Source organism: Bubalus kerabau, chromosome 17, assembly GCF_029407905.1.
Source record: "Bubalus kerabau isolate K-KA32 ecotype Philippines breed swamp buffalo chromosome 17, PCC_UOA_SB_1v2, whole genome shotgun sequence".
Lineage (NCBI taxonomy): Eukaryota > Metazoa > Chordata > Mammalia > Artiodactyla > Bovidae > Bubalus > Bubalus kerabau.
The window spans coordinates 68,723,159-68,748,218 of NC_073640.1; the positions used below are offsets into that span (position 1 = coordinate 68,723,159).

Consider the following 25,060-nt stretch of genomic DNA (forward strand, 5'->3'; position numbering starts at 1 on the left):
GTGCCATTGCCTTCTCCTCTTTTTCCCTACTGGTGTACAACCTCTGGTTTCTGTGATGCCTCTCTGAAATGGTTTCTTACAGTTGATCTCATCAGCTGATTTTAGACAAAAGTCTTTGATGACTGAATTCATAAGAAAAGAAACAAGATTGGGTAACCCAATTTGATTACAACCATCAGATTACAATTATTGGACTGCTTCACAGTCTCCAAGCAGAGAAAAAATTCATTAGATCAGGAAAATCAATCTGTTTCCCCAAGAAATGCCATCCATGAAGTCTAAAGTAAATAAAATACATTAGAGAAAGTTTACTGCCAAACCAATATGGTGGCCTCTTTAATGGTTAGTCCTGTTGGAGTCTCCACAGGAAATGGAATCTACCCGGATTATCCAAAGTGGTTCCTTCCATGCCCTTTATCCAATCACTGGGATGATGAGGTTATGGCCAGAAACCCCTGGAGTTTCACCCAACTCTCTATAAATACAGACATTTCAGCTCCAGACACAATTTAAGAGCCAGTGCCTGACCTGAGGAGGCTGAAGGCAAGAGACCTGGAAGGGGTAAGTGATGAGTGGGTACTTCCAAGGAGGATGGCTAGAAATCAGGACACACGGGTGGGTTTCAGAAAGATGTTGCTTTCTGTTCATCTTACATTAGCTGGGAGACCTTGTGACAGGAGATCTTCCTCTAACCCCACGTTAACAATGGTTAATCCATCTCTTCTTCGAGGGGAGAAGAATGTTTCCACACATATTGCTGTGAGGTGGCTCGTTTTCTTCAGGGCTTTCTGAGCGGCACCCTATGGCCATTTAAAAACTACATATATGTTTATTATTAGTTTTAAGTTTTTTAATTCCTTGATTTTGGCTGGGCTGGGTCTTCTTTGCTGTGAGGGCTTTCTCTAGTCGTAGCTAGCGGGGACTACTCTCTAGCTGAGGGGTATGGGCTTCTCATTGTGGTGGCTTCTCCCGTGGCAGAGCTGGGAGTCTACAGCTCGGGTTCAGTAGTTGCCCCTCTCAGGCTCAAGAGTTGTGGTGCACAGGCTTCGAGGCAGGCGGGGTCTTCCCATATCAGGGATCAAACCCATGTCCCCCTGCATTGGCAGGCAGATTCTTATCCACTGGACCACCAAGGAAGCCCTATGGTCTTTTCGGACCAGACAGTTTTATGAAATATTGAATGAGTCGAGCAATGGTGTCCAATATATGGGATGTAGGTGAGACAGAAGGGTGGAAAAAAATGTAACCATTGTTTCTCTTTTTTTTTTTGTCTCCCTAGACTGCTAACCAGTGACTTTAATGCTGAGGAAAAGCTGAGGAAATCTATTTCCATAGGCTTCAACTGGGCACCCACTTCTAGAAGCATTTGCTCAGAGTCCTACTGGAAATTTCCTCCATCAATATGGCTGAGGACCAGCCATTTTTTCAGGGTTGTGGACACATGACAGACAGCCCTGGGGCAGAGTCACCGGCATCCGTGCCACCCCAAGACACACTCATGGAAGACTCAGACTGTGACCAGGAAATCTGGCACGTCTGGTTCAGAACATTTAGCAGCTCAGAGGAGTCCGACCCATTCGAGGATCTGAGGAGACTCCGTGAACTCTGCCATCTGTGGCTGAGGCCGGATCTTCACACCAAGGAGCAGATGATGGACAGGCTGGTGCTGGAGCAGTTCATGATCTGCATGCCCCTGGAGTGCCAGGTCCTGCTCAAAGAAAGTGAAGTGCAGAGTTGCAAAGCCCTGGAGGACGTGCTGAGAAATAAGCAGAAACCCAAGAACTGGGTGAGTAGGACCTTAGTGATGGGTGTGGGAGGAGGAGACACGTGCAAGCTTCAGGGATAACAAGATAGGACCTGCGGGTTTGGCTCTGTATCAGTGGTTCCCAAACAGGTGAGAGAAGTTCACAGTTGGGCAATTTGGGAGATACTCTTGGCTGTCTCAACTTGAAGGATGTTGACCTTTTACACCAAACATGAGCTTCTATTGTCAATGCCATTGGGTGCCTGAAAGCTACATTCCAGGTTTATAGAGACTGATCTTGATTGATTTCTCCCCTCACAGACCATAGTCTGCATACAAGGGCAGAAATATCCCGTGCGTGGTCCTGACATTGAGATGAATGAAGCCAAGGCCGGTGACATGGACGATGAGAGAGACCCATGCGGGGAGCCCGAACCGCCCTCAAGGGTCATACCTCCAGAAGATGGCCAGGAAGGAAGCCAAGAGCTGCAGAATCTGCCAGGAGCCATGAACCTATCTAGGGAGCAGGTGAGAGAGTGGAAGCAGGTAGAAGAGACTCAGGTGGGTGTGGCTGCTGGAGGAATGGGGAGATTTGACAGAGGACAGGAATGGACCCATTGCTTCCAGGAATTCCCGTGGATGCATTCCGTTCCTAGGCATTTTTTCTAATCAGTGTGAGAATGAAGATAATCCATCTCTGTCCCTCTGCTATGAAAGCTTCTAGTCTTAGGAGTGGGAAGAAGGGAATCCTGTCTTCCTTATATGATGCTAGGTTCAATTTGCTGCAGGTAAATGCACTGACAGCTGATTTACCCAAGGCCACTTTGCCCAAGGGCATGTCATATTTCAGAATATGATCATTCCTTGCAACTGAAGGAGTGACTCGAAATTGGACTCATTTTGCCCCCCAGTAGACATTGGGCTTCCCTGGTGGTTCATGTGGTGAAGAATCTGCTGACAATGCAGGAGACCTGGGTTCGATGCCTGGGTCAGGAAGATCCCCAGGAGAAGGGAATGGCTACCCACTCTAGTGTTCTTGCCTGGAGAATCCCATGAACAGAGGAACCTGGACACTATAGTCCATGGGTTTGCAGAGAGTCAGACACGACTGAGCGACTAACACTTTCCCCTTCAGACATTGAAGAATGAATGGAAGACAGTTGATTTGTTCAAATAAGGTTGGGTATAGGCAGGGGATGCTATTGACTTGCATGGAGTAGAGACCAAGAATTGTGGTCGTCATCTTCCTATCTACTGCGTAACCACCATTGCAAAGATGCATCCAGGCAAAGTCTCCAACAGTGATGGAGTCAAGAGAGCTGGACCTAGAGTTCTTACTTCCAGAGTCAAGGGCAGGCAGGAGTGGGTATGATTTGGAGAGACCTATGCATAGAGAAGTCAGAGTGCCAACTGTGATGTCCTGATTTGATTGCCGGATACAGTCTGTATAGATCCAGGACAGCCTTGAGTATCAGGAGATGATTATCAGTCAGGGTGATGGGGTGGACCAGAAGAAGGCAGGGCATATCCCCTAAAATGACATGAAGAAAGCTGGAGTCTTAGATCAAGATACGAGGGAGAATTGTAAACAGGAAACAGTTTTCCATGGACTAGGGTAAATGGCTTTGACTCTGCTTGTTTGTCCCTTGTCAGGACCAGAGAGCTCTCCCGCCAGAGACTGTTCCTGAAACAGGTGAGCTGGAGGGTCAGACGCCCAGGGAGAACTTGGAGAAGGACCTGCTGGAAGACAGGGGAGAGACAAAAACCCTTCAATCTCAAGAACCTGAACTTCTGAAGGGTCCTGGTGAGTATTCAAAACCGTGGAATTCAGCAGAGTTAGTGACTCCCTCCTATGGTGGCATGGGGCTGGGTAGCCAGCATCACCATGCTTGGATGGGTGGGGTGGAGATCATTGTCCAGTGCCAACCTTCTCCATCATCAACGTTCCACTGTCCCACAGTCCAAGCTCTTAGCTTGGTTGCTTGATGGGAACTTCTCTGCCAACATCAGGTTTCCAGTGAGGCCAGCAGCACAGAAAATGTTCCTTGTTAAATGTGGTACTGAATTTCTTTCAGGGGATTCTGGGAGCATAGAGAGACAGAAGAATCCTCAAGAAGAAACTGATATTTAAAATGTGTCTCCTGAACCCTTTCTTCCTGTGTTCCAGAGGGAGACGTTTCCACTATGAGTGGATCCAGACGAGGTCCTGTAAAGAATTGCAGACATGTCAAAAGGAAACGGGACAGTAGTCCGACTTGCCAAGACGTGGGTCAAGAAGCAGCCACGTGTTTGGACCCAGGAGAGTTCTCAGGACAGCGTGGGTCCCATTTGTTGGTGCATCTGGCACCGTGGGACCCACCAGTCTTCCTGAGGGAGCAGAAACCCCGGGACGGGCACCCTCTGAATGCAGGGTGTGCCAAAAGAGCTTTCCTTATCAATCTCAGCTTACCCTGCACCAGAGGACACACACAGGACAGAGGCCTTTTCAGTGCGACATCTGTGCCAAAGTGTTCATACAGCTTTCAGATCTGCAGGTTTATGAGCAGATCCACACTGACAAGAAGCCCTACAGCTGTGATCTCTGCCTCAAGAAGTTCACCCAGGACTCCACGCTGTGCGCTCACAAGAGGACCCACACCCAGGAGAAGCCTTTCCGCTGTGAGCAGTGTGACAGAGCTTTCGGCCACCGAGGGAACCTCAGTGTTCACCGACGCACCCACTCTGGGCTCAAGCCCTACGTGTGCCCCGAGTGTCATGGTGCCTTCTGTCAGCTGGGGACTTTCAAACGCCACCGGAAAATCCATTCCAGATGACTGGCTCAGGACCCTGCCCTCAGGTCCAAGTGCCTTCTGCTCCGTGAAGGAAATTCGGGATTATTTGTCACTTATGTGATACAAACAAAGGGTGACATGTGAAGAACTTACGATCATACTGGAACCCGATGGGGTTCCATTCACATGAATTAGGTGTGAATTCTTTCCCTTCAGAATTTGTGTTCTACTTTAGTGTAGCCTGTGTTTTTGTGATAAGTTTTGGCTTTGTGTTGTTCTTCTTTCAGTGAATGCAGGTCTCATTAGTTTTCTTCTTTGTGAAACTGAGGTCACTGCTGATTGTCGCCCCATTAGGGAAGATTTCATCATAAAATAGGATGCTCCTAGCAGAGTGTCTAGATGAAAAAGAGGATCACCAGTGAAATTTAAATTTCTAATAAACAAAGACATTTTTGTCAAATAAGTGTCCTGTGTATTTCCCCTTCAAAGATTTTTTTTCTTTATTTTATTTTTTAACTTTACTATCTTGTATTGTTTTTGCCATGTATCAACATGAATCTGCCAGAGGTATACACATTTTCCCCATCCTGAACCCTCCTCCCTCCTCCCTCCCTGTCCCATCCCTCTGGGTCGTCCCAGTGCACCAGCCCCAAGCATCCAGTATCGTGCATCGAACCTGGACTGGTGACTCGTTTCATACATGATATTATACATGTGTCAGTGCCATTCTCCCAAATCATCCCACCCTATCCCCAAAGCTTTTATATGGAGTAGATGATAGCAGCGGTTTGTTCCATGCCCATTATTATGTGGAAATATCGACCCTCTGTAAGGCTTCCCCAGTGGCTCAGCGGTAAACAATCCACCTGCAGCCTAGAAGACCCAGGTTCGATCCCCTCATCAGGAAGATTCCCTGGAGAAGGGAATGGTAACCCACTCCAGTATTTTGCCTGGAGAATCCCATGGACAGGGGAGCCTGGCAGGCTGTGGTCTGTTGGGTTGCAAAGAGTCGGACATGACTGAAGCGACTGAGCATCCACTCGAGCATTTAAAGTAACTGTATTCTTTTGGAATTATGAACTGTTAGGTAATGTAATATTAATGCCCTTTTGAACACTGAGATTCTAGGGTGTCTGTGCTTGAAAAGATTCTTCAAGGTAGCATTCTTTCATCCCACCTGGCTCTCCTCCAGCAGAAATGAAGAGAGGTCATTTGGAGCAGAATGGAGAAAATAAAGTATTTCTTTTTAAAGAATCAGCGTTTTCTTCTATTAATTAGCCTGGGAATTTGTTGGGGGCGGCAAACTCAAGGATGATATTGTAATAGATATTGGTGTCTGGCTGCTTGCACTTAAAAGCCAATACAGAGGCCAGGTTGGGGGAAAGGAAAGTTAGCTTTATTTTCGATGCCAGCAACTGTTGAAAGTGAAAGTGAAGTTGCTCAGTCATGTCCAACTCTTTGCGACCTGTAGACTGTAGCCTACTAGGCTCCTCCGTCCATGGCATTTTCCAGGCAAGAGTACTGGACTGGGTTGCCATTTCCTTCTCCAACATCTGTGGAGGGCGGGGCACTGTGGCCACTGCTGAGTTTTCCAAATTTGCTGACTCACTGAGGGCAACACTTTCACAGCATCATGTCTGAGGATTTGAAATAGCTCAACTGGAATTCCATGACCTCCACTAGCTTTGTTCATAGTGATTCTTCCTAAGGCCCTCTTGACTTCACATTCCAGGATGCCTGGCTCTAGGTGAGTGATCACAGCTTAGGGATTATCTACGCTCCCAGAATCCACTGAAAGAGATTCAGAACCACACTTAACAAGGAGCATTTTCTGTGCTGCCAGCCTCACAGGAACCCTGATGTTAGCTGAGAAGTTCCCATCAAGCAACCAAGCTAAGAGCTTGGACTGTGGGGCTCTGGAACGTTGATGACAGAGAAGGTTGGCACTGGACAATGATCTCCACCCCACCCATCCAAGCATGGTGATGCTGGCTACCCAGCTGCATGCCACCATAGGAGGGAGTCACTAACTCTGCTGAAGTCCACTGTTTTGAATACTCACCAGGACCTTTCAGAAGTTCAGGTGCTTGAGACGGAAGCGTTTTTGTTTCTCCCCTGTCTTCCAGCAGGTCCTTTCCAAGTTCTCCCTGGGCGTCTGACCCTCCAGCTCACCTGTTTCAGGAACAGTCTCTGGCGGGAGAGCTCTCTGGCCCTGACAAGGGACAAACAAGCAGAGTCAATAACCCTTCTACCTCAGTCCATGGAAAACTGTTTCCTGTTTCCCCATCTGCCTCGTATCGTGATCTAAGACTCCAGCTTTCTTCATGTCATTTTAGGGGATATGCCCTGACTTCTTCTGGTCCACCCATCACCCTGATTGATAATCATCTCCTGATACCCAAGACTGTCCTGGATCTATTCAGACCGTATCTTGCAATCAAATCAGGACATCACACTGGCACTCGGACTTCTCTATGCATAGGTCTCTCCAAATCATACCCGCTTCTGCCTGACCCTGGCTCTGGAAGTAATGAACTCTAGGTCTAGCTCACTTGACTCCATCATTGTTGGAGACTTTGCATGCATGCATCTTTGCAATGGTGGTTACCCGGTACATAGGAAAATGATGACCAGTATTCTTGGTCTCTACTCCATGCAAGTCAGTAGTATCCCCTGCCCATACCCACGGAGTAGGCAATAGCACTCCAGTACTCTTGCCTGGAGAATCCCATGGACAGAGGAGCCTGGTAGGCTCGGTCAATGGGATAATGAAGAGTTCGACATGACTGAGCGACTTCACTTTTACTTTTCACTTTCATGCATTGGAGAAGGAAATGGCAACCCACTCCAGTGTTCTTACCTTGAGAATCCCAGGGACAGTGGGGCCTGGCGGGCTGCCGGCTACAGAGTCACACAGAGTCGGACACGACTGAATCGACTTAGCAGCAACAGCAGCAGCAGCAGCAAGAGCCCATAACCAACCTTATTTGAACAAATCAACTGTCTTCCATTCATTCTTCAATGTCCGAAAGTGAAAGTGTTAGTCGTTCAGTCATGTCTGACACTTTGCAACCCCATGGACTATAGCCGCCAGGTTCCTCTGTTCATGGGATTCTCCAGGCAAGAACACTGGAGTCGGTAGCCATTCCCTTCTCCAGGGGATTTTCCTGGCCCAGGGATCGAACCCAGGTCTCCTGCATTGTCAGCAGATTCTTCACCATCTGAGCCTCCAGGGAAGCCCAATGTCTACTAGGGGGCAAAATGAGTCCAATTTCGAGTCACTCCTTCAGTTGCAAGGAATGATCATATTCTGAAATATGACGTGCCCTTGGGCAAAGTGGCCGTGGGTAAATCAGCTGTCAGTGCATTTACCTGCAGCAAACTGAACCTAGCATCATGTCAGGAAGACAGGATTCCTTTCTCCCCACTCCTAAGACTAGAGGCTTTCATGGCAGAGGGACAAAGATGGATTAGCTTCATTCTCACACTGACTAGAAAAAATGCTTAGGAACTGATTGCATCCACTGGAATTCCTGGAAGCAATGCGTCCATTCCTGTCCTTTGCCGAACCTCCCCATTCCTCAAACAGCCACACCCACCTGACTCCCTTCTATCTGTTTCCATGCTCTCACTTGCTCCCGAGACAGGTCCGTGGCTCCTTCCAGATTCTGCAGCTCTTGGATTCCCTCCTGGCCATCCTCTGGAGGTATGATCTTTGTGGGGGGTTGGGGCTCCCCGCATGGGCCTCTCTGATCATCCATGTCACTGGCCTTGGCTTCAGCCATCTCAATGTCTGGATCGCGCACAGGATATTCTGCCCTTGTATGCAGACTATGGTTTGTGAGGGGAGAAATCAATCAAGATCAGTCTCTATAAGACCTGGAATGTAGCTCTCAGGCATCCAATGGCATTGACGATAGAAGCTCCCATTTGGTGTAAAAGATCGACAGCCTTCGAGTTGAGACAACCAAAGAATCTCCCAAATTGCACAACTGTGAACTTCTCTCACCTGTTTGGGAATCACTGATACAAATCCAAACCCACAGGTCCTATCTTGTGATTCCTGCAGCTTGCAATTGTCTCCTCCTCCTACACCCATCATTAAGGTCCTACTCACCCAGTTCTTGGGTTTCTGCTTATTTCTCAGCACGTCCTCCAGGGCTTTGCAACTCTGCACCCCACTTTCTTTGAGCAGGACCTGGCACTCCAGGGGCATGGAGATCATGAACTGCTCCAGCATCAGCCTGTCCATCATCTGCTCCTTGGTGTGAAGATCCAGCCTCAGCTACAGATGGCAGAGTTCACAGAGTCTCCTCAGATCCTCAACGGGGTCGGACTCCTCTGAGCTGCTAAATGTTCTGAACCGGACATGCCAGGTTTCCTGGTCACAGTCTGAGTCTTCCATGAGTGTGTCCTGGGGTGGCACGGACGCCAGTGACTCTGCCCCAGGGCTGTCTGTGATGTGTCCACAACCCGGAAAAAATGTCTGGTCCTCAGGCGTATTGATGGAGGAAATTTCCAGTAGGACTCTGAGCAAATGCTTCTAGAAGTGGGTGCCCAGTTGACGCCTATGGAAATGAATTTCCTCTGCTTTCCCTCAGCATTAAAGTCACTGTTTAGTAGTCTAGGGAGACAAAGAAAAAAAGAAACAAATGGGTTTCATTTTGTTCCACCCTTCTGTCTCCCCTACATCCCAATATTGGATACCATTGCCTGACTCATTCAATATTTCATAAAACTGTCTGGTCAGAAATGACCATAGGGCTTCCTTGGTTGTCCAGTGGCTAAGAATCTGCTTGCCAATGCAGGGGGACATGGGTTTGATCCCTGATACGGGAAGATGCCACCTGCCTCTAACCCTCTGCACCACAACTCTTGACCTGAGAGGGGCGACTACTGAACCCGAGCTCTAGACACCCGGCTCTGCCACGGGAGAAGCCACCACAATGAGAAGCCCCTACCCCTCAGCTAGAGAGTAGTCCTCACTAGCTACAACTAGAGAAAGCCCTCACAGCAAAGAAGACCCAGCCCAGCCAAAATCAAGGAATTAAAAACCTTAAAACTAATAATAAATACATAGGTAGTTTTTAAATGGCCATAGGGTCGCCGCTCAGAAACCCTTGAAGAAAACCAGCCACCTCACAGCCACATGTGTGGAAACATTCTTCTCCCCTTGCAGAAGAGCTCGATTAACCATTGTTAACGTGGGGTTAGAGGAAGATCTCCTGTCACAAGGTCTCCCAGCTAATGTAAGATGAACAGAAAGCAACATCTTTCTGAAACCCACCCATGTGTCCTGATTTCTAGCCATCCTCCTTGGACATGCCCACTCACCGCTTACCCCTTCCAAGTCCTTTGCCTTCAGCCTCCTCAGGTCAGGCACTGGCTCTCAAAGTGTGTCTGGAGCTGAAATGTCTGTGTTTATAGAGACTTGGGTGAAACTCCAGGGATTTCTGGCCATAACCACATCATCCCACTGATAGGCTAAAGGGCATGGAAGGAACCACTTTGGATAATCTGGGTAGATTCCATTTCCTGTGGAGACTCCAACAGGAAGAACCATTAAAGAGGCCACCATATTGGTTTGGCAGGAACCTTTCTCTAATGTATTTTATTTACTTTAGACTTCATGGATGGCATTTCTTGGGGAAACAGATTGATTTTCCTGATCTAATGAATTTTTTCTCTGCTTGGAGACTATGAAGCAGTCCAACAATTGTAATCCAATGGTTGTAATCAAATTGGGTTACCCAATCTTGTTTCTTTTCTCATGAATTCAGTCATCAAAGACTTTTGTCTAAAATCAGCTGACGAGATCAACTGTAAGAAGCCATTTCAGAGAGCCGTCACAGAAACCAGAGGTTGTACACGAGTAGGGAAAAAGAGAAGAAGGCAATGGCACCCCACTCCAGTACTCTTGCCTGGAAAATCCCATGGATGGAGGAGCCTGGTGGGCTACAGTCCATGGGGTCGCTAAGAGTCAGACACTACCGAGCGACTTCACTCCCGCTTTTCCCTTTCATGCATTGGAGAAGGAAATGGCAACCCACTCCAGTGTTCTTGCCTGGAGAATCCCAGGGATGGGGGAGCCTGGCGGGCTTCCGTCTATGGGGTCGCACAGAGTCGGACATGACTGAAGCGACGCAGCAGCAGCAGCAGGAGGGGAAAAGAATGACACTTATCAATTTAAGAAGCCTTCTGTTTCTAAATACCTAAGGAAGCAGTATCCAAACTAGTATAAGGGGAACATATCTCAACATAATAATGGCCACATTGAAAAAACTATGGCTATCACCTACCTGTAGCAAAGTCTTAGAAGAGAAAACACACAGCTCTTTGATAAAAATGTGTTTGTTTATTTGACATTTAAATTTCACTGGTATTCCTGTATTTAATCTAGCCATCCTGCTAGGAGCATCCTATTTTAAAAGGAAAGCACACCTGACAAGAAGGCAATCAGCAGTAGCCTCACTCTGATGATGAGGTACTGATAACCAGTGAGACACAGCTTCATTGGAAGAACAAGAACAACACAAAGCGAAAACATGTAAGAAAACCAGAGTCTAACATCGTAAGGCATTTCTCCTCCAATTGAAAATACACAAATGAAAAAGAAAACTATAGTCTATAGTAAAGTAGAAAACAAAATCCAAAGGGAAAAATGTCATCACTCAAGTATCCTAATTCACACAAATATCCTAATTTACGTGAGTGGAACCCCACTGGGTTCCACGATCCTCCTAAGCCCTTCCCCTGTCATCCACACTTTGAATCACACAGGTGACAAATCATTCTCAATTTTCTCATTAAAACAGAAAAGACCTGGACCTGAGGGCAGGGTCCTGAGCCAGTCATCTGGAATGGATTTTCCGGTGGCGTTTGAAAGTCTCCAGCTGACGGAAGGCTCTGTGACACTCGGGGCACACGTAGGGCTTGAGCCCAGAGTGGGTGCGTTGGTGAACGTTGAGGTTCCCTTGGTGGCCGAAAGTTCTGTCACACTGCTCACAGCGGAAAGGCTTCTCCTGGGTGTGGGTCCTCTTGTGAGCGCGCAGCGTGGAGTTGTGGGTGAACTTCTTGAGGCAGATACCACAGCTGTAGGGCTTCTCACCAGTGTGGATCCGCTGGTGAACCCGCAGGTCTGAAGGCTGTATGAACCCTTTGGCACAGATGTCACATTGAAAGGGCCTCTGTCCTGTGTGTGTCCTCTGGTGCAGGGTAAGCTGAGATTGATAAGGAAAGCTCTTTTTGCACACCCTGCATTCAGAGGGTGCCCGTCCCGGGGTTTCTGCTCCCTCAGGAAGACTGGTGGGTTGCATGGTGCCAAATGCACCAAAGGGATGGGACCCAAACTGTCCTGAGAACTCTCCTTGGTCCAAACTCGTGGCTGCCTCTTGACGCTCGTCTTGGCAAGTGGGACTGCTCTCCCGCTTCCTTTTCACATGTCTGCGATTCTTCAGAGGACCTCGTCTGGATCCACTCGGAGTGAAAACATCTCTCTCTGGAACACAAGAGGAAAGGGTTCAGAGCCACATTTGAAGTATGACTTCCTTCCGGGGGACTCTCTCCTCTCTCTCTACCCTCCCAGAATCTGCTGAAAGAAGAGATTCAGCACCATATTTATCAAGGAGCATTTTCCATGGTGCCGGCCTCATTGGAACCATCCATAATCTTGGCTACAGACTTCCTAGCAACCAAACTACCTAAGAGTCTAGTTGATGAAACACTCTGGAACGTTGACGATGGAGAAGGTTGGCATTGGAGAACCAACTCCTACCCCACAACAACAAGGGATGGAAATGCTGGGTACCCCTTCCTGGACATGAATGGAGGCAGTCAGTACCTCCTGTGGTCTCCAAGTTTTTAATACTCACCACGATTCTGCAGAAGTTCAGGCTCTTGAGACAAAAGGGTTCTTGTCACTCCTGTGTCTTCCCGCAGGTCCTTCTCCAAGTTCTCCTTGGAGGGCGTCTGACCCTCCAGTTCACCTCTTTCAGGAAAGGTCTCTGGCGGGAGAGCTTTCTGGTCCTGACAAGGGGCAACCAAGCAGAGTCAATCCCACTGCCTTAGCCCACAGCAAGCTCTGTCTCCTCTTTCCCCACCCGCCTCGTACCCTGATCTCACACTCCAGCTTTCTGAATATCAGTTTGGGGGAGAAGCCCTGACTGCTTCCCATCACCACGATAGGCAATCCTCTTCTGATTCCCATGTCAGTCCTTGATCTATACGGACCACCTCTGGCAAACAAGTCCAGACTTCACAGCTGGCACTACCAATTATCTTTGCACCTATCTCTCCACCTCATCTCACAGTCTCCAGGCCCTGAATCTGAAAGCAGAGGATTCTGGCTCTAGGGCTCCTGACTTCACCACTTGTTGATACCTTGCCTGGATTTGTCTTCATCATGGAAGGTGGCCTGGGGCATAATAAGATGACAAGCAGTACAGCTGTTATACTATATAGCTCTGTTCTATACTATATAGCTCTATTCATGAGAAATCAGTAGCATCTCCTCCCCCGATTCACATTTCAAAAAAATCCACTGTCTCCAGACATACTCCAAAATCTGAGGGGGAAAATGACTCCAACGGGGAACTTGTTATGCAATTCAAGGTGTTTACAATATCCCCCAATATTAAGAGCCTCCGACGAAATCCATCATGGGTGAAACCGCTGTGAGTGCGTTTACCCCTGATGAACTAATCCAGCACCATCCCATGGAAACAGGACTCCTCTGCTCTCATGCTTAGGGCCACAAGCTTTCATATTGAAGGACTATGAAAGATGGACTGTCTTCATTCTCACACTGGATGGAAAACGGCCGGGAACGGAATGCATCCATGGGAATTCCTGGAGGCAGAGGGTCCATTCCTGTCCTTTGCCCAGTTCTCCCAATTACTTCTGCAGCCACCCCCACCCGACCCTCTTCTACCTGCTCCCAGACTGCAGGTCAGGACATCACACTCACCTGCCCCCTCGACAGGTCCTTGGCTCCTGGCAGATGCTGCCCATCTTGGCTTTCGTGCTGGCCCTCGTCTGGAGGGACGACACTGACTGTAGGCTGGGGCTCCCTGGCTCGGTCTCCCTCACTGTGCCCCTCACTGACCTCAGATCCTAACATCTCAACACCCGAGACGGGCATCAAAACATCCTCGCCTTGGACACGCACTACAGCCTGTGAGGAAAAATTCACATAGGATCAGTCTCCCTTCACAAGATCCAAAAAGGTATTCATTGCGTATCCCACCCTAGGAGCCCACCTCCTGGGAATGACATTTGAAAGACCAACACCCTCCAAGTGAGGATCAACAGAAACATCTCCAGTGATGCCACAGGCAAGTGCTCACCCCTCTGGGAATCCCTGATTTAGAGCCAAGCCCTCTGATCCTTCTGCTTCACCTCCCAGCTCCCAGCCCCTCATCCCACCGTTCCCTGTCTCACAGGGTCACTAGGGTCCTACTCACCCATTTCGTCAGTTTCTGCTTCTTTCTCAGCACCTTCTCCAGATCCTTACAAGTCTCGGCACCACTACTTTTGACTAAGACCTGGATCTCAGGCGGCATGCACATCACGAACTGCTCCAGCACCAGCCTGTCCACCATCTCCTCCTTGGTGTGAAGATCCGGCCTCAGCCACAGCCCGCAGAGTTCACGGAGCCTCCTCAGAGCCTTGATGGGGTCGGATTCGTCCGAGCTGCTAAACGTTCTGAAGCGGACGCGCAACTCTTCCAGGTCGGAGTCGCGGTTTTCCCTTCGGGTGTCTTGGCCTGGCGCAGACGCCGGCGACTCTGCTCCGGGGCTGTCCGCGACGGGGCCACGACCCCTTGTCTGGTTCTCAGCCATACCGACTGTAGAGCTTTTCAGTAGGACTCTGGGCAAATGCTTCTAGAAGTCCGTGCCCAACTGACGCCGATCGAAAGGAATTTCCTCTTGCTTTTCCTCAGGAATAGATTCAGTGTTCAGAAATAGGGGGCAAAAAAGAAAAAAGAATGCAGCCAATTAGTTTTATTTTCATCCACCCTACCATCCCTCATCCCAATACTGGGCAGTATTCCCCCCTCAGAATTTCACACCAGGGACAAGAATCCATTCTCTTCCTCCTCCGCCATCCATCTTATACTACAAGAAACTGTGTGGTCACAACTGTCCACAGGGCGGTGCTTAAAAACCCTTGTTGAAAAAATGATCCACCCCACAGGCCACCATGGAGTGTGGAAACAATCTCATCTCACAGAAGATTCCACAAATGAACCACGGTTTATGTGTGGCCGGAGGAGATCGGTGGATTTCACACGGTCTCTGAGCGAATGCAAGGGGAACAGAAAGCCAGGACTTACTGAAACCCACTTCCACGGGCCCTGACTCTCTGGCGTTCTCTTTAGACACTTCCCATCAATTACCTCCTTGAAGCCTTCTCGCCTGGGTCCTCCTCAGTTGGGGACTCGCTCTCCAACTCGGCTGGCGGAGACACGTCTCTCTTTCGCGCTGGAGAAACGCCGGCCCTCTCGGCCTGTTACCCGATCGGCGCATGGATTCGCTGAGGGCGGGGCGAAACGTTCTAGATAATCCCTCTTTACTTAATCACAGGGATTCGATTGCCCACGGAAACTCGCTCAGGAGAACCACGATTTGCTAAAGAGGCCTCCATAGTGATTTAGCGACAGGTTCTGTGTATTTTTGATGTTGTTCTGTTTTTGGCCAAGCAGGGAGGCAGGTGCCATCTTAGTTCCCACACGGCGGAAGGACACCACGCCGCCTGCCGCGGGAGCGCTGAGTCTCACCCGCTGGGCGCGCGGGAAATCCCTCGGTTTCCTTTTGGATTTCATTGATTTTGGACTTTGGGAAATGCATTTTGCGATGAACGGACTGGTTTCAATGATCTCGTCAATTTTTGGTCTCGCTGCCTGGAGGGTTTGACGCAGTCATAGACATGATGGTTGGATCCAGATCGGTTTGACTCCTGTCTTCTTTCTGTTCTTGTCAGATAAGTCTTCAAAGGCTTTTCTAAAATCAGCTGATGAGCTAAGGTGTGACAAAACCTGATTCTAAGTAGCCTTTTTGAAGAGTAGAAGTTGTACACCAATAGGAAAAAAGAATGACACCTATCTCTTTTGGAAGCTTTCCTTTTTCGAAACACCTCGGGAAGAAATCCCCGAAAAAGTATTGCGTGAGTCAATCTATCTCAGCATAGTGATAGCCAAGTAGGCAAAACCACGGCCACCACCTATTCCCTGTAGAAAAGTCTTAGAAAATATGCAGACACTCTTTGACAGAAATGTGTTTATTTAAATTTAAATTCCACGGCAGAGCCTGGCCACTGTGCCAGGAACATGCAGTTTTACAGTGAAGTCCCGCCTAACAGGAAGGCAGTCAACAGTATGCTCATTTTTATGATGAAGTTAGGATAACTAATGAGACACGCTTTCAGTAAAAGAATAACAAAAGAAAGCAAAAACTTATTGAAACACACTGTACTAAATAGAACACAAAATCCAAATGGAAAAATAAGCCATCACTCAAATATCCTCCTCATTCATGTAAATGGAAGCCCCTGGACCCAATATCCTCCGAAGCTCTTCCCATGTCATCCACCCTTTGTGTTGCAGAAGTGACAAATCATTATGAATTTCCTACTTGGACTCGAGGGCAGGGTCCTGGGCCAGTGTTTCAGAATGGGTTTCCTGAGGGGGTTTGAGACACCCCAGGGATAGAAGGCAGGTGACACTCGGGGCACATGTAGGGCTCGAGCCCAGAGTGTGACCACTGAGGTTCCCACTGTGGTTGAAAGCTTTTCACAGTGTTCACAGCAGAAAGGCTTCTCTTAGGTGTGGGTCCTCTGGTGAGCGTGCAGCGTGGAGTCGTGGGGGAACTTCTTGGGGCAGAGATGGCAGCCGTAGGGCTTCTCGCCCACGTGGGCCTCCTGGTGAACACAGGGGTCTGGAGGCTGCATGAACCATTGCGCATTGATGTTGCTTTTTTCTTTTTTTAATTTAAACTGCCGTCTCTCTTAAATGCAGTTCCAGAATAAGAGCCCATTACTTTGATAAGCACGAGCTCAGCAGAAGACTCTAAAGGATGTGTGTAAAAGAATGTTTCCAAAGGCTCCAGAGATGATCCCAACTCTGCTTCCTGCTTCCCCTGGACAATACTCCATCTCCTGGGTGGGGTGGCTACTTGGTCCAGCTGACTTTAGGAATGTCATAGTGCTCCGTGAGCATGTCCAGGTGTCTGTTGAAGTCCTCCACTCTCTGCTTGTGGGTTTTGGATGCTTTCTTCAGGATCCTCTCCATTTGTCGCTTCTCCTGCACCTTCTCAAAGGCCACCTGGGCTGGGGTCCACTTGTCGAGGTGGCACCTCAGCTCCTCCTCCTGGTTCCTCTGGATTTTCCCCATTGTTTCCAGGAGTTTTGCCTTGTCTGTGTCCTTTTTCTTCTTCCACTTGGTCATGCCAAGCTCTGTGACTCCTTTCAGCTTCAGGGGTCCCTTTTGGACCTGCTTGTAGGCGTCCATGCTGTCCTTCTTTGCATTCGGATTTCTAAATGGACAAAAGTGGGGGGGTCAGTTTCTCAAATGGAAATTGGGACAATATCGTTCTCCTGTGTAGATCCGAGAGGTTCCCTCTGTGTGGGTTAACACCAATGAACACAGACAAACATCTCTGCTTAGCCCAGGGGGCCAGGGTTCAGAAAGCCTTGAGGAATAAATGCAGCACACCACACCACAGCATGGAGGGTGGCAACACCCTATAAATCAAGGTGATTTATAAACCTATAAATCAGATGGAGGCAGGAGGGGGGAACCTGAAAGACCTCTTATTTAAAATTTCTTTTCTGCAAGAGAAGGATCTGTGTTCCATTATAGTTCCCAAGTTCCATTTACATGTTTCAAGTCCATTCTTCCCCCCCACAGAGAGCTCAGCAGTCAACTGTAGTTAATATGTAGTTTAAGGGAGATCCACAGCTTTCACAAGATCTTTGAGCTGATGCAAGGTGAGTAGAACACCCAGCCTTCCAAAACCCACCACCTCCTTCTGTATTGATTCCCAAACCTTCTCCTTAGACGTTCTCAGTCATCACTTACCTCCTTTGAGCCCTCTTGCCCTCAGCCTCCTCAAGTCGGTGACTGGCTATCAGAATGAGTCTGGAGCGGAAACATCTCTATTTATAGAGAGCCTGGGGAAATGGCAAGGGTCCCTGCTTGTTAGCCCATCAGCACAGAGATTGTGCAAGGGTGGTTCAAGCCATTTATATGACCTCATTTTAGATAATCCAATTTATCCAAGGATCCAGTTTCACACGGACACTCCACCAGAAAAAAAAAAAAAAAAAAACACAGTTTATCAAAGAGTACTCCATGTTGGTTTTCTGGTAGACTTCTTTGAGAGCTCAGGTGGTAAAGAATCCACCTGCAATGCAGGAGATGCTGTAGTAATTTCTGGGTCAGGAAGATCTGCTGGAGAAGGGATAGGGTATTCACTCCAGTATTCTTGGGCTTCCCTTGTGGCTCAGCTGGGAAAGAAGTAAAGTGAAAATCTTTCAGTCATGTCCGACCCTTTGTGACCCCGTGGATATACAGTCCATGGAATTCTCCTCGCCAGAAGACTGGAGTCAGTAGCTGTTCCCTCCTCCAAGGGATCTGCCCAACCCAGGGAGCAAAGCCAGGTCTCCCGCATTGCAGGCAGATTCTTTACCACCAGGGAAGCCCGTGCACTTTTTGGTAGTAAGATTGATTTTCCTGGTCTATCAAATACTTTTCTCATTTACCTGGAGACTTGGAAGGCCTCAAAGCATAGGTATCTGAAAGTTTTAACTACTTTGGTTAGTGGCCGAAGAAGAAAAAGGACATAGACAAGGCAAAACTCCTGGAAACGATGGGAAAAATCCAGAAGAACTAGGAGGAGGAGCTGAGGCGCCACCTCGGTAAGCGGACCCCAGCCCAGGTGGCCTTTGAGAAGGTGCAGGAGAAGTGACAAATGGAGAGGATCCTGAAGAAAGCATCCAAAACCCACAAGCAGAGAGTGGAGGACTTCAGCAGACACCTGGACACGCTCACGGAGCACTATGACATTCCTAAAGTCAGCTGGACCAAGTAGCCGCCCCACCAGGAGATAGAGTATTGTCCAGGGGAAGCAGGAAGCAGAGTTGGGGTCATCTCTGGAGCCTTTGGAAACATTCTTTTACACACATCCTTTAGAGTCTTCTGCTGAGCTCGTGCTTATCAAAGTAATGGGCCCTTATTCTGGAACTGCATTAAAGAGAGAGGGCCCTTTAAATTACAAAGAGAAAAAAGCAACATCCATGTCCAATGGTTCATGCAGCCTCCGGACCTCTGTGTTCACCAGGAGACCCACATGGGCAAGTAGCCCTACAGCAGTGATCTCTGCCCGAAGAAGTTCCACCACGACTCCACACTGCAGGCTCACCAGAGGACCCACACCCAAGAGAAGCCTTTCTGCTGTGAGCACTGTGAAAAAGCTTTCAACCACAGTGGGAACCTCAATGGTCACACTCTGGGCTCGAGCCCTACATGTGCCCCGAGTGTCACCAGCCTTCTGCTCCCTGGGGTCTGTCAAATCCCCCCAGGAAACCCATTCCGAACCACTGGCCCAGGACCCTGCCCTCGGGTCCAAGTCCTTTCTGCTTCAAGAAGGAAATTCACAATGATTTGTCACTTCTGCAACACAAAGGGTGGATGACATGGGAAGAGCTTCGGAGGATATTGGGTCCAGGGGCTTCCATTTACATGAATGAGGAGGATATTTGAGTGATGGCTTATTTTTCCCTTTGGATTTTGTTTTCTACTTTAGTGTAACCTGTTTCAACCCGTTTTTGCTTTCTTTTGTTATTCTTCTACTGAAAGCATGTCTCATTAGTTATCAGTATTTCATCATGAAACTGAGCCTACTGTTGACTGCCTTCCTGTTAGGCGGGACTTCACTGTAAAACTGCATGCTCCTGGCACAGAGGCCTGGCTCTCCAGTGGAATTTAAATTTCAAATAAATACATTTCTGTCAAATGTGTCTGCATATTTTCTAAGACTTTTGTACAGGGAATAGGTGATAGCCGTGGTTTTGCCTACATGGCCGTTATTATGCTGAGATAGATTCACTCAGTCCATACTTGTTCAGGTATTTCTTCCCGACTTGTTTCGAAAAAGGAAGGCTTCCGGAAGTGATAGGTGTCATTCTTTTTTCCTATTGGTGTACAACTTCTAGTCTTCAAAAAGGCTACTTAGAAATCGGGTCTTCTCACACCTTAGCTCATCCGCTGATTTTAGAAAAGCCTTTTAAGACTTATCTCACAAGAACAGAAAAGACGAGAGGAGTCAAACCCATCTGGTTCCCACCACCATGTCTCTGACTCCGTCAAACCCTCCAGGCAGTGAGACCAAAAATTCACGAGATCATTAAAACCAGTCCGTTCACCCCAAAATGCAGCCCCCAAAGTCAAGATCAATGAAATCCAAAAGGAAACCGAGGGATTTCCCGAGCGGTCCAGCGGGTGAGACTTAGCCTCCCGCTGCAGGCCGTATGGTTTACTTCCTCGGCCTGAGAACTGAGATCGCACCTGCCTCCCTGCTTCGCCAAAAACAGAACAAAACAAATACACAGAATCTGTCGCTAAATCACTATGGAGGCCTCTTTAGTAAATCGTGGTTTCTCTTGAGCGAGTTTCCATAGACAATCGAATCCCTGTGATTAAGTAAAGGGGGATTATCTAGAATGTTTCACCCCGCCCTTAACCAATCCATGCGCGGATTGGGTAACAGGCCGAGAGGGCCGGCATTTCTTCCAGGTCTATAGAGAGACGTTTCTTCCCCGCCGAGATTGAGAGCAAGTCCCCAACTGAGGAGGACCGAGGCGAGAAGGCTTCAAGGAGGTAATTGATGGGAAATGTCTAAAGAGAACGCTAGAGAGTCAGGGCCCGTGGAAGTGGGTTTCAGTAAGTCCTGGCTTTCTGTTCCCCTTGCATTCGTTCAGAGACCGTGTGAAATCCACCCATCTCCCTCCGGCCACACATAAACTGTGCTTCATTTGTGGAATCTTCTGTGAGATGAGATTGTTTCCACACTCCATGGTGTCGTGTGGTGTGGTTCATTTTTTCAACAAGGGCTTTTAAGCACTGCCCTGTGGAGATTTTTGACCACACAGTTTCTTGTACTATAAGATGGATGTTGGAGGAGTAAGAGAATGGATTCTTATCCCTGGTGTGAAATTCTGAGGGGGGAATACTGCCCAGTATTGGGATGAGGGATGGTAGGGTGGATGAAAATAAAACTAATTGGCTGCATTCGTTTTTCTTTTTTGCCCCCTATTTCTGAATACTGAATCTCTTCCTGAGGAAAAGCAAGAGGAAATTCCTTTCCATCGGGGTCAGTTGGGCACGGACTTCTAGAAGCATTTGCCCAGAGTCCTACTGAAAAGCTCTACAGTCGGTATGGCTGAGAACCAGACAAGGGGTCGTGGCCCCGTCGCGGACAGCCCCGGAGCAGAGTCGCCAGCGTCTGCGCCAGGCCAAGACACCCGAAGGGAAAACCGCGACTCAGACCTGGAAGAGTTGCGCATCCGCTTCAGAACGTTTAGCATCTCGGACGAATCCGACCCGATCAAGTCTCTGAGGAGCCTCCGTGAACTCTGCGGGCTGTGGCTGAGGCCGGATCTTCACACCAAGGAGGAGATGGTGGACAGGCTGGTGCTGGAACAGTTCGTGAAGTGCATGCCGCCTGAGATCCAGGTCTTAGTCAAAAGTAGTGGTGCCAAGACTTGTAAGGACCTGGAGGAGGTGCTGAGAAAGAAGCAGAAACTGAAGAAATGGGTGAGTAGGACCCTAGTGACCCTGTGAGACAGGGAACGGTGGGATGGTGGCTCCAAGCCAGGAAATGAGGCAAAAGGACCAGAGGGCTTGTCTCTAAATCAGTGATTCGCACACTTGCTTTGAGCACTAGCCCGTGGCATCACTGGAGATGTGTCTGCTGGTCCTCACTTTGAGGGTGTTGGTCTTTCAAATGTCATTCCCAGGAGGTGGGCTCCAGGGTGGGATACACAATGAATACCTTTTTGGATCTTGTGAAGGGAGACTAATCCTATTTGAATTTTTCCTCACAGGCTGTAGTGCGTGTCCAAGGCGAGGATGTTTTGATGCCCGTCTCGGGTGTTGAGATGTTAGGATCTGAGGTCAGTGAGGGGCACAGTGAGGGAGACCGAGCCAGGGAGCCCCGCCTACAGTCAGTGTCATCCCTCCAGACGAGGGCCAGCAGGAAAGCCAAGATGGGCAGCATCTGCCAGGAGCCAAGGACCTGTCGAGGGGGCAGGTGAGTGTGATGTCCTGACCTCCAGTCTGGGAGCAGGTAGAAGGGGGTCGGGTGGGGGTGGCTGCGGAAGTAATTGGGAGAACTGGGCAAAGGACAGGAATGGACCCTCTGCCTCCAGGAATTCCCATGGATGCATTCCGTTCCCGGCATTTTCCAGCCAGTGTGAGAATGAAGACAATCCATCTTTCATAGTCCTTCACCATGAAAGCTTGTGGCCCTAAGCATGAGGGCAGAGGAGTCCTGTTTCCACGAGACGGTGCTGGCTCAGTTCAGGGGTAAATGCACTCACAGCTCTTTTGCCATGATGGATTTCGTCAGAGGCACTTAATATTGGGGGATATTGTACATTGAATTGAATATAGAATTGAATAAAAAATACCCAGTTGGAGTCGTTTTCGCCCCCAGAAGATATTGGAGTATGCCTGGAGAGAGTGGATTTTTTTGAAATGTGAATTGGGGAGGAGATGCTACCGATTTCTCATGAATACAGACTAGCTATACTGCTTATCATCTTATTATGCCCCAGGCCACCTTCCATGACGAAGACAAATCCAGGCAAGGTATCAGCAAGTGGTGAAGTCAGAAGCCCTAGAGCCAGAGTCCTGTGCTTTCAGATTCAGGGCCTGGAGAATGTGAGATGAGGTGGAGAGATAGGTGCAAAGACAATTGGCAGTGCCAGCTGTGAAGTCTGGACTTTTGCCAGAGGTGGTCAGTATAGATCAAGGACAGACATGGGAATCAGAAGAGGATTGCCTATCAGGGTGATGGGAAGCAGTCAGGGCATCTCCCCCAGACTGATATTCAGAAAGCTGGAGTCTTAGATCAGGATACAAGAGGGTGGGGAAAGAGGAGACAGAGCTTGCCGTGGGCTAAGGCAGTGGGATTGACTCTGCTTGGTTGCCCTTTGTCAGGGCCAGAAAGCTCTCCCGCCAGAGCGCATTCCTGAAAGAGGTGAACTGGAGGATCAGACGCCCTCCAAGGAGAACTTGGTGAAGGACCTGCTGGAAGACACAGGAGTGACAAGAACCTTTTCGTCTCAAGATCCTGAACTTCTGCAGGATCGTGGTGAGTATTAAAAACTTGGAGACCACAGGAGGTACTGACTGCCTCCACTGATGTCCAGGAAGGGGTACCCAGCATTTCCATCCCTTGGTGTTGGGGGGTGTGAGTTGGTTCTCCAATGCCAACCTTCTCCATCGTCAATGTTCCAGAGTGTTTCATCAGCTAGACTCTTAGGTAGTTTGCTTAATGGGAAGTCTGTAGCCAAGATTAGGGATGGTTCCAATGAGGCTGGCACCATGGAAAATGCTCCTTGATAAATATGGTGCTGAATCTCTTCTTTCAGCAGATTTTGAGAGGGCAGAGAGAGAGGGGAGAGTCCCCAGGAAGGTGTGATACTTCAAATGTGGCTCCTGAAGCCTTTCCTCTTGTGTTCCAGAGGGACACGTTTCCACTCCAAGTGGATCCCGACAAGGTCCTCTGAAGAACTGCAGACATGTCAAACGGAAACAGGACAGCAGTCTCACTTGCCAAGACGTGGGTCAAGAAGCAGCCACGTGTTTGGATAAGGAGAGTTCTCAGGACAGCTTGGATCCCATTCTGTTGGTTCATCTGGCACCGTGGGACCCACCAGTCTTCCTGAGGGAGCAGAAACCCTGGGACAGGCACCCTCTGAATGCAGGGTGTGCCAAAAGAGCTTTCCTTATCAATCTCAGCTTATCCTGCACCAGAGGACTCACACAGGAGAGAGGCCCTTTCAATGCAACATCTGTGCCAGAGGGTTCATGCAGCTTTCAGATCTGCAGGTTCACCAGCGGATCCACACTGGCGAGAAGCCCTACAGTTGTGATATCTGCCTCAAGAAGTTCACTCATGACTTCATGCTGTGCGCTCACAAGAGGACCCACACCCAGGAGAAGCCTTTCCGCTGTCAGCACTGTGACAGAGCTTTCTGCCACCGAGGGAAGCTCATCGTTCATTGACACACCCACTATAGGATCAAGCCCTACGTGTGCCCCGAGTGCCACATTGCCTTCCGTCAGCTGGGGACTTTCAAACGCCCCCAGAAAATCCATTCCAAATGATTCCCCCAGGACCCCACCATCAGGTCCAAGTGCCATCTGCTCCTAGAAGGAAATTCTGAATTATTTGTCCATTATGTGATACAATGAAAGTGTAACATGTGAAGAAGTTACCATCATACTGGAACCCGATGGGATTCCATTCACATGAATTAGGTGAATATTTGAGTGAGGACTTATCTTTCCCTTCAGATTTTGTTCTCTACTTTAGTGTAGCCTGTGTTTTTGTGATAAGTTTTGGCTTTGTGTTGTTCTTCTTCCAGTGAATGCAGGTCTCATTAGTTTTCAGTACTTCTTCATGAAAATGACTGAGGTCACTGCTGATTGTCCCCCCATTAGGGACAATGAGGGGATGCTCCTAGCAGAGTGTCCAGATGAAAAAGAGGATCACCAGTGAAATTTAAAAATCAAATAAACACAGACATTTTTGTCAAGTTAGTGTCCTGTGTATTTCCTCTTCCAAGATTTTTTTATATGGAGTAGATGTTAGCTGCGGTTTGTTACATGGCCATTATTATGTGGAGATATCTTCCCTCTGTAAGGCTTCCCCAGTGGCTCAGTGGTAAAGAATCCACCTGCAACACAGAAGACCCAGGTTCAATCCCTTCATCAGGAAGATCCCCTGGAGAAGGGAATGGCAACCCACTCCAGTATTCTTGCCTGGAGAATCCCATGGACAGAGGAGCCTGGCAGGCTACAGTCCATGGGGTCACAAAGAGTCGGACATGACTGAAGCAACTGAGCACCCACGTCTTCCCTCTGTACTTGTTTGGATATTTCTTCCCTAGTTATATAGAAAAAGGAAGACTTCCAAAACTGATAGGTGTCATTCTTTGGCCCTACGGCATTACAACCTCTGATTTTCTAAATGCTTACTCCAAAGTAGATTCTTTTCATACTGTAGCTTTTAAGCTGATTTTAGAAAGTTCTTTTGAGCTGTATTTACATAAGAAAAAATAGCTATGTAACCCAACAACTATCATATCTCTATTCTCTTACTCCTGTGAACTCTTCAGGCAAATGAAAAAAAAAATTTCACTAAACCAGGAATACCAATCCATTTGCCCCCCAAAATGCAATCCATAAAAGACTCAAGTACAATAAATGAAGTCCTCCACAAAACCAATATGGAGGCCTCTTTAATAAGTCATGGTTCTT

At 48.4% G+C, this 25,060-nt stretch overlaps 3 protein-coding genes and 1 pseudogene across 5 annotated transcripts; 2 read left to right on the plus strand and 2 right to left on the minus strand.

Moving 5' to 3' along the window:
- Nucleotides 1-485: 485 nt before the first annotated feature.
- LOC129632231 (zinc finger and SCAN domain-containing protein 5C-like) lies at nucleotides 486-4,978 on the plus strand. 3 transcript variants are annotated; one of them, XM_055553725.1, is made up of 5 exons: nucleotides 486-561; nucleotides 1,280-1,786; nucleotides 2,066-2,272; nucleotides 3,398-3,548; nucleotides 3,912-4,978. In XM_055553725.1, exons 2-5 carry the CDS (start codon nucleotides 1,403-1,405, stop codon nucleotides 4,634-4,636), a joined length of 1,467 nt encoding a protein of 488 aa, XP_055409700.1. In that variant the 5' UTR covers nucleotides 486-561; nucleotides 1,280-1,402; the 3' UTR covers nucleotides 4,637-4,978. The 3 variants fall into 3 exon arrangements, with proteins under 3 accessions (XP_055409700.1, XP_055409702.1, XP_055409703.1); XM_055553727.1 differs by having other exon boundaries at nucleotides 3,398-3,437; XM_055553728.1 differs by having other exon boundaries at nucleotides 3,820-3,956.
- Nucleotides 4,979-10,381: 5,403 nt separating this feature from the next.
- On the minus strand, nucleotides 10,382-14,430 carry LOC129632237 (zinc finger and SCAN domain-containing protein 5B-like). The gene is made up of 4 exons (XM_055553732.1): nucleotides 13,977-14,430; nucleotides 13,481-13,687; nucleotides 12,387-12,540; nucleotides 10,382-12,013 (listed from the first exon to the last, which is right to left on the minus strand). Exons 1-4 carry the CDS (start codon nucleotides 14,352-14,354, stop codon nucleotides 11,367-11,369), a joined length of 1,386 nt encoding a protein of 461 aa, XP_055409707.1. The 5' UTR covers nucleotides 14,355-14,430; the 3' UTR covers nucleotides 10,382-11,366.
- Nucleotides 14,431-15,782: 1,352 nt separating this feature from the next.
- Nucleotides 15,783-17,712, minus strand: LOC129632296 (protein FAM32A-like). The gene is made up of 2 exons (XM_055553816.1): nucleotides 17,591-17,712; nucleotides 15,783-17,045 (listed from the first exon to the last, which is right to left on the minus strand). Exon 2 carries the CDS (start codon nucleotides 17,018-17,020, stop codon nucleotides 16,682-16,684), a length of 339 nt encoding a protein of 112 aa, XP_055409791.1. The 5' UTR covers nucleotides 17,021-17,045; nucleotides 17,591-17,712; the 3' UTR covers nucleotides 15,783-16,681.
- Nucleotides 17,713-20,947: 3,235 nt separating this feature from the next.
- LOC129632247 (zinc finger and SCAN domain-containing protein 5B-like) lies at nucleotides 20,948-24,833 on the plus strand (annotated as a pseudogene).
- The last annotated feature ends 227 nt before the right edge of the window (nucleotides 24,834-25,060 follow it).

What these genes read in the sequence shown, in the direction of transcription:
- LOC129632296 (XM_055553816.1), bottom strand. Translation starts at nt 17,020, where the DNA reads ATGGACGCCTACAAGCAGGTCCAAAAGGGACCCCTGAAGCTGAAAGGA.
- LOC129632231 (XM_055553725.1), top strand. Translation starts at nt 1,403, where the DNA reads ATGGCTGAGGACCAGCCATTTTTTCAGGGTTGTGGACACATGACAGAC. An exon ending in TGAACCTATCTAGGGAGCAG is followed by an intron (nt 2,273 to 3,397) that starts GTGAGAGAGTGG and finishes GTCCCTTGTCAG; the next exon opens with GACCAGAGAGCTCTCCCGCC. An exon ending in TGAACTTCTGAAGGGTCCTG is followed by an intron (nt 3,549 to 3,911) that starts GTGAGTATTCAA and finishes CCTGTGTTCCAG; the next exon opens with AGGGAGACGTTTCCACTATG.
- LOC129632237 (XM_055553732.1), bottom strand. Translation starts at nt 14,354, where the DNA reads ATGGCTGAGAACCAGACAAGGGGTCGTGGCCCCGTCGCGGACAGCCCC. An exon ending in AGCAGAAACTGACGAAATGG is followed by an intron (nt 13,688 to 13,976) that starts GTGAGTAGGACC and finishes TTTTCCTCACAG; the next exon opens with GCTGTAGTGCGTGTCCAAGG. An exon ending in TGAACTTCTGCAGAATCGTG is followed by an intron (nt 12,014 to 12,386) that starts GTGAGTATTAAA and finishes CTTGTGTTCCAG; the next exon opens with AGAGAGATGTTTTCACTCCG.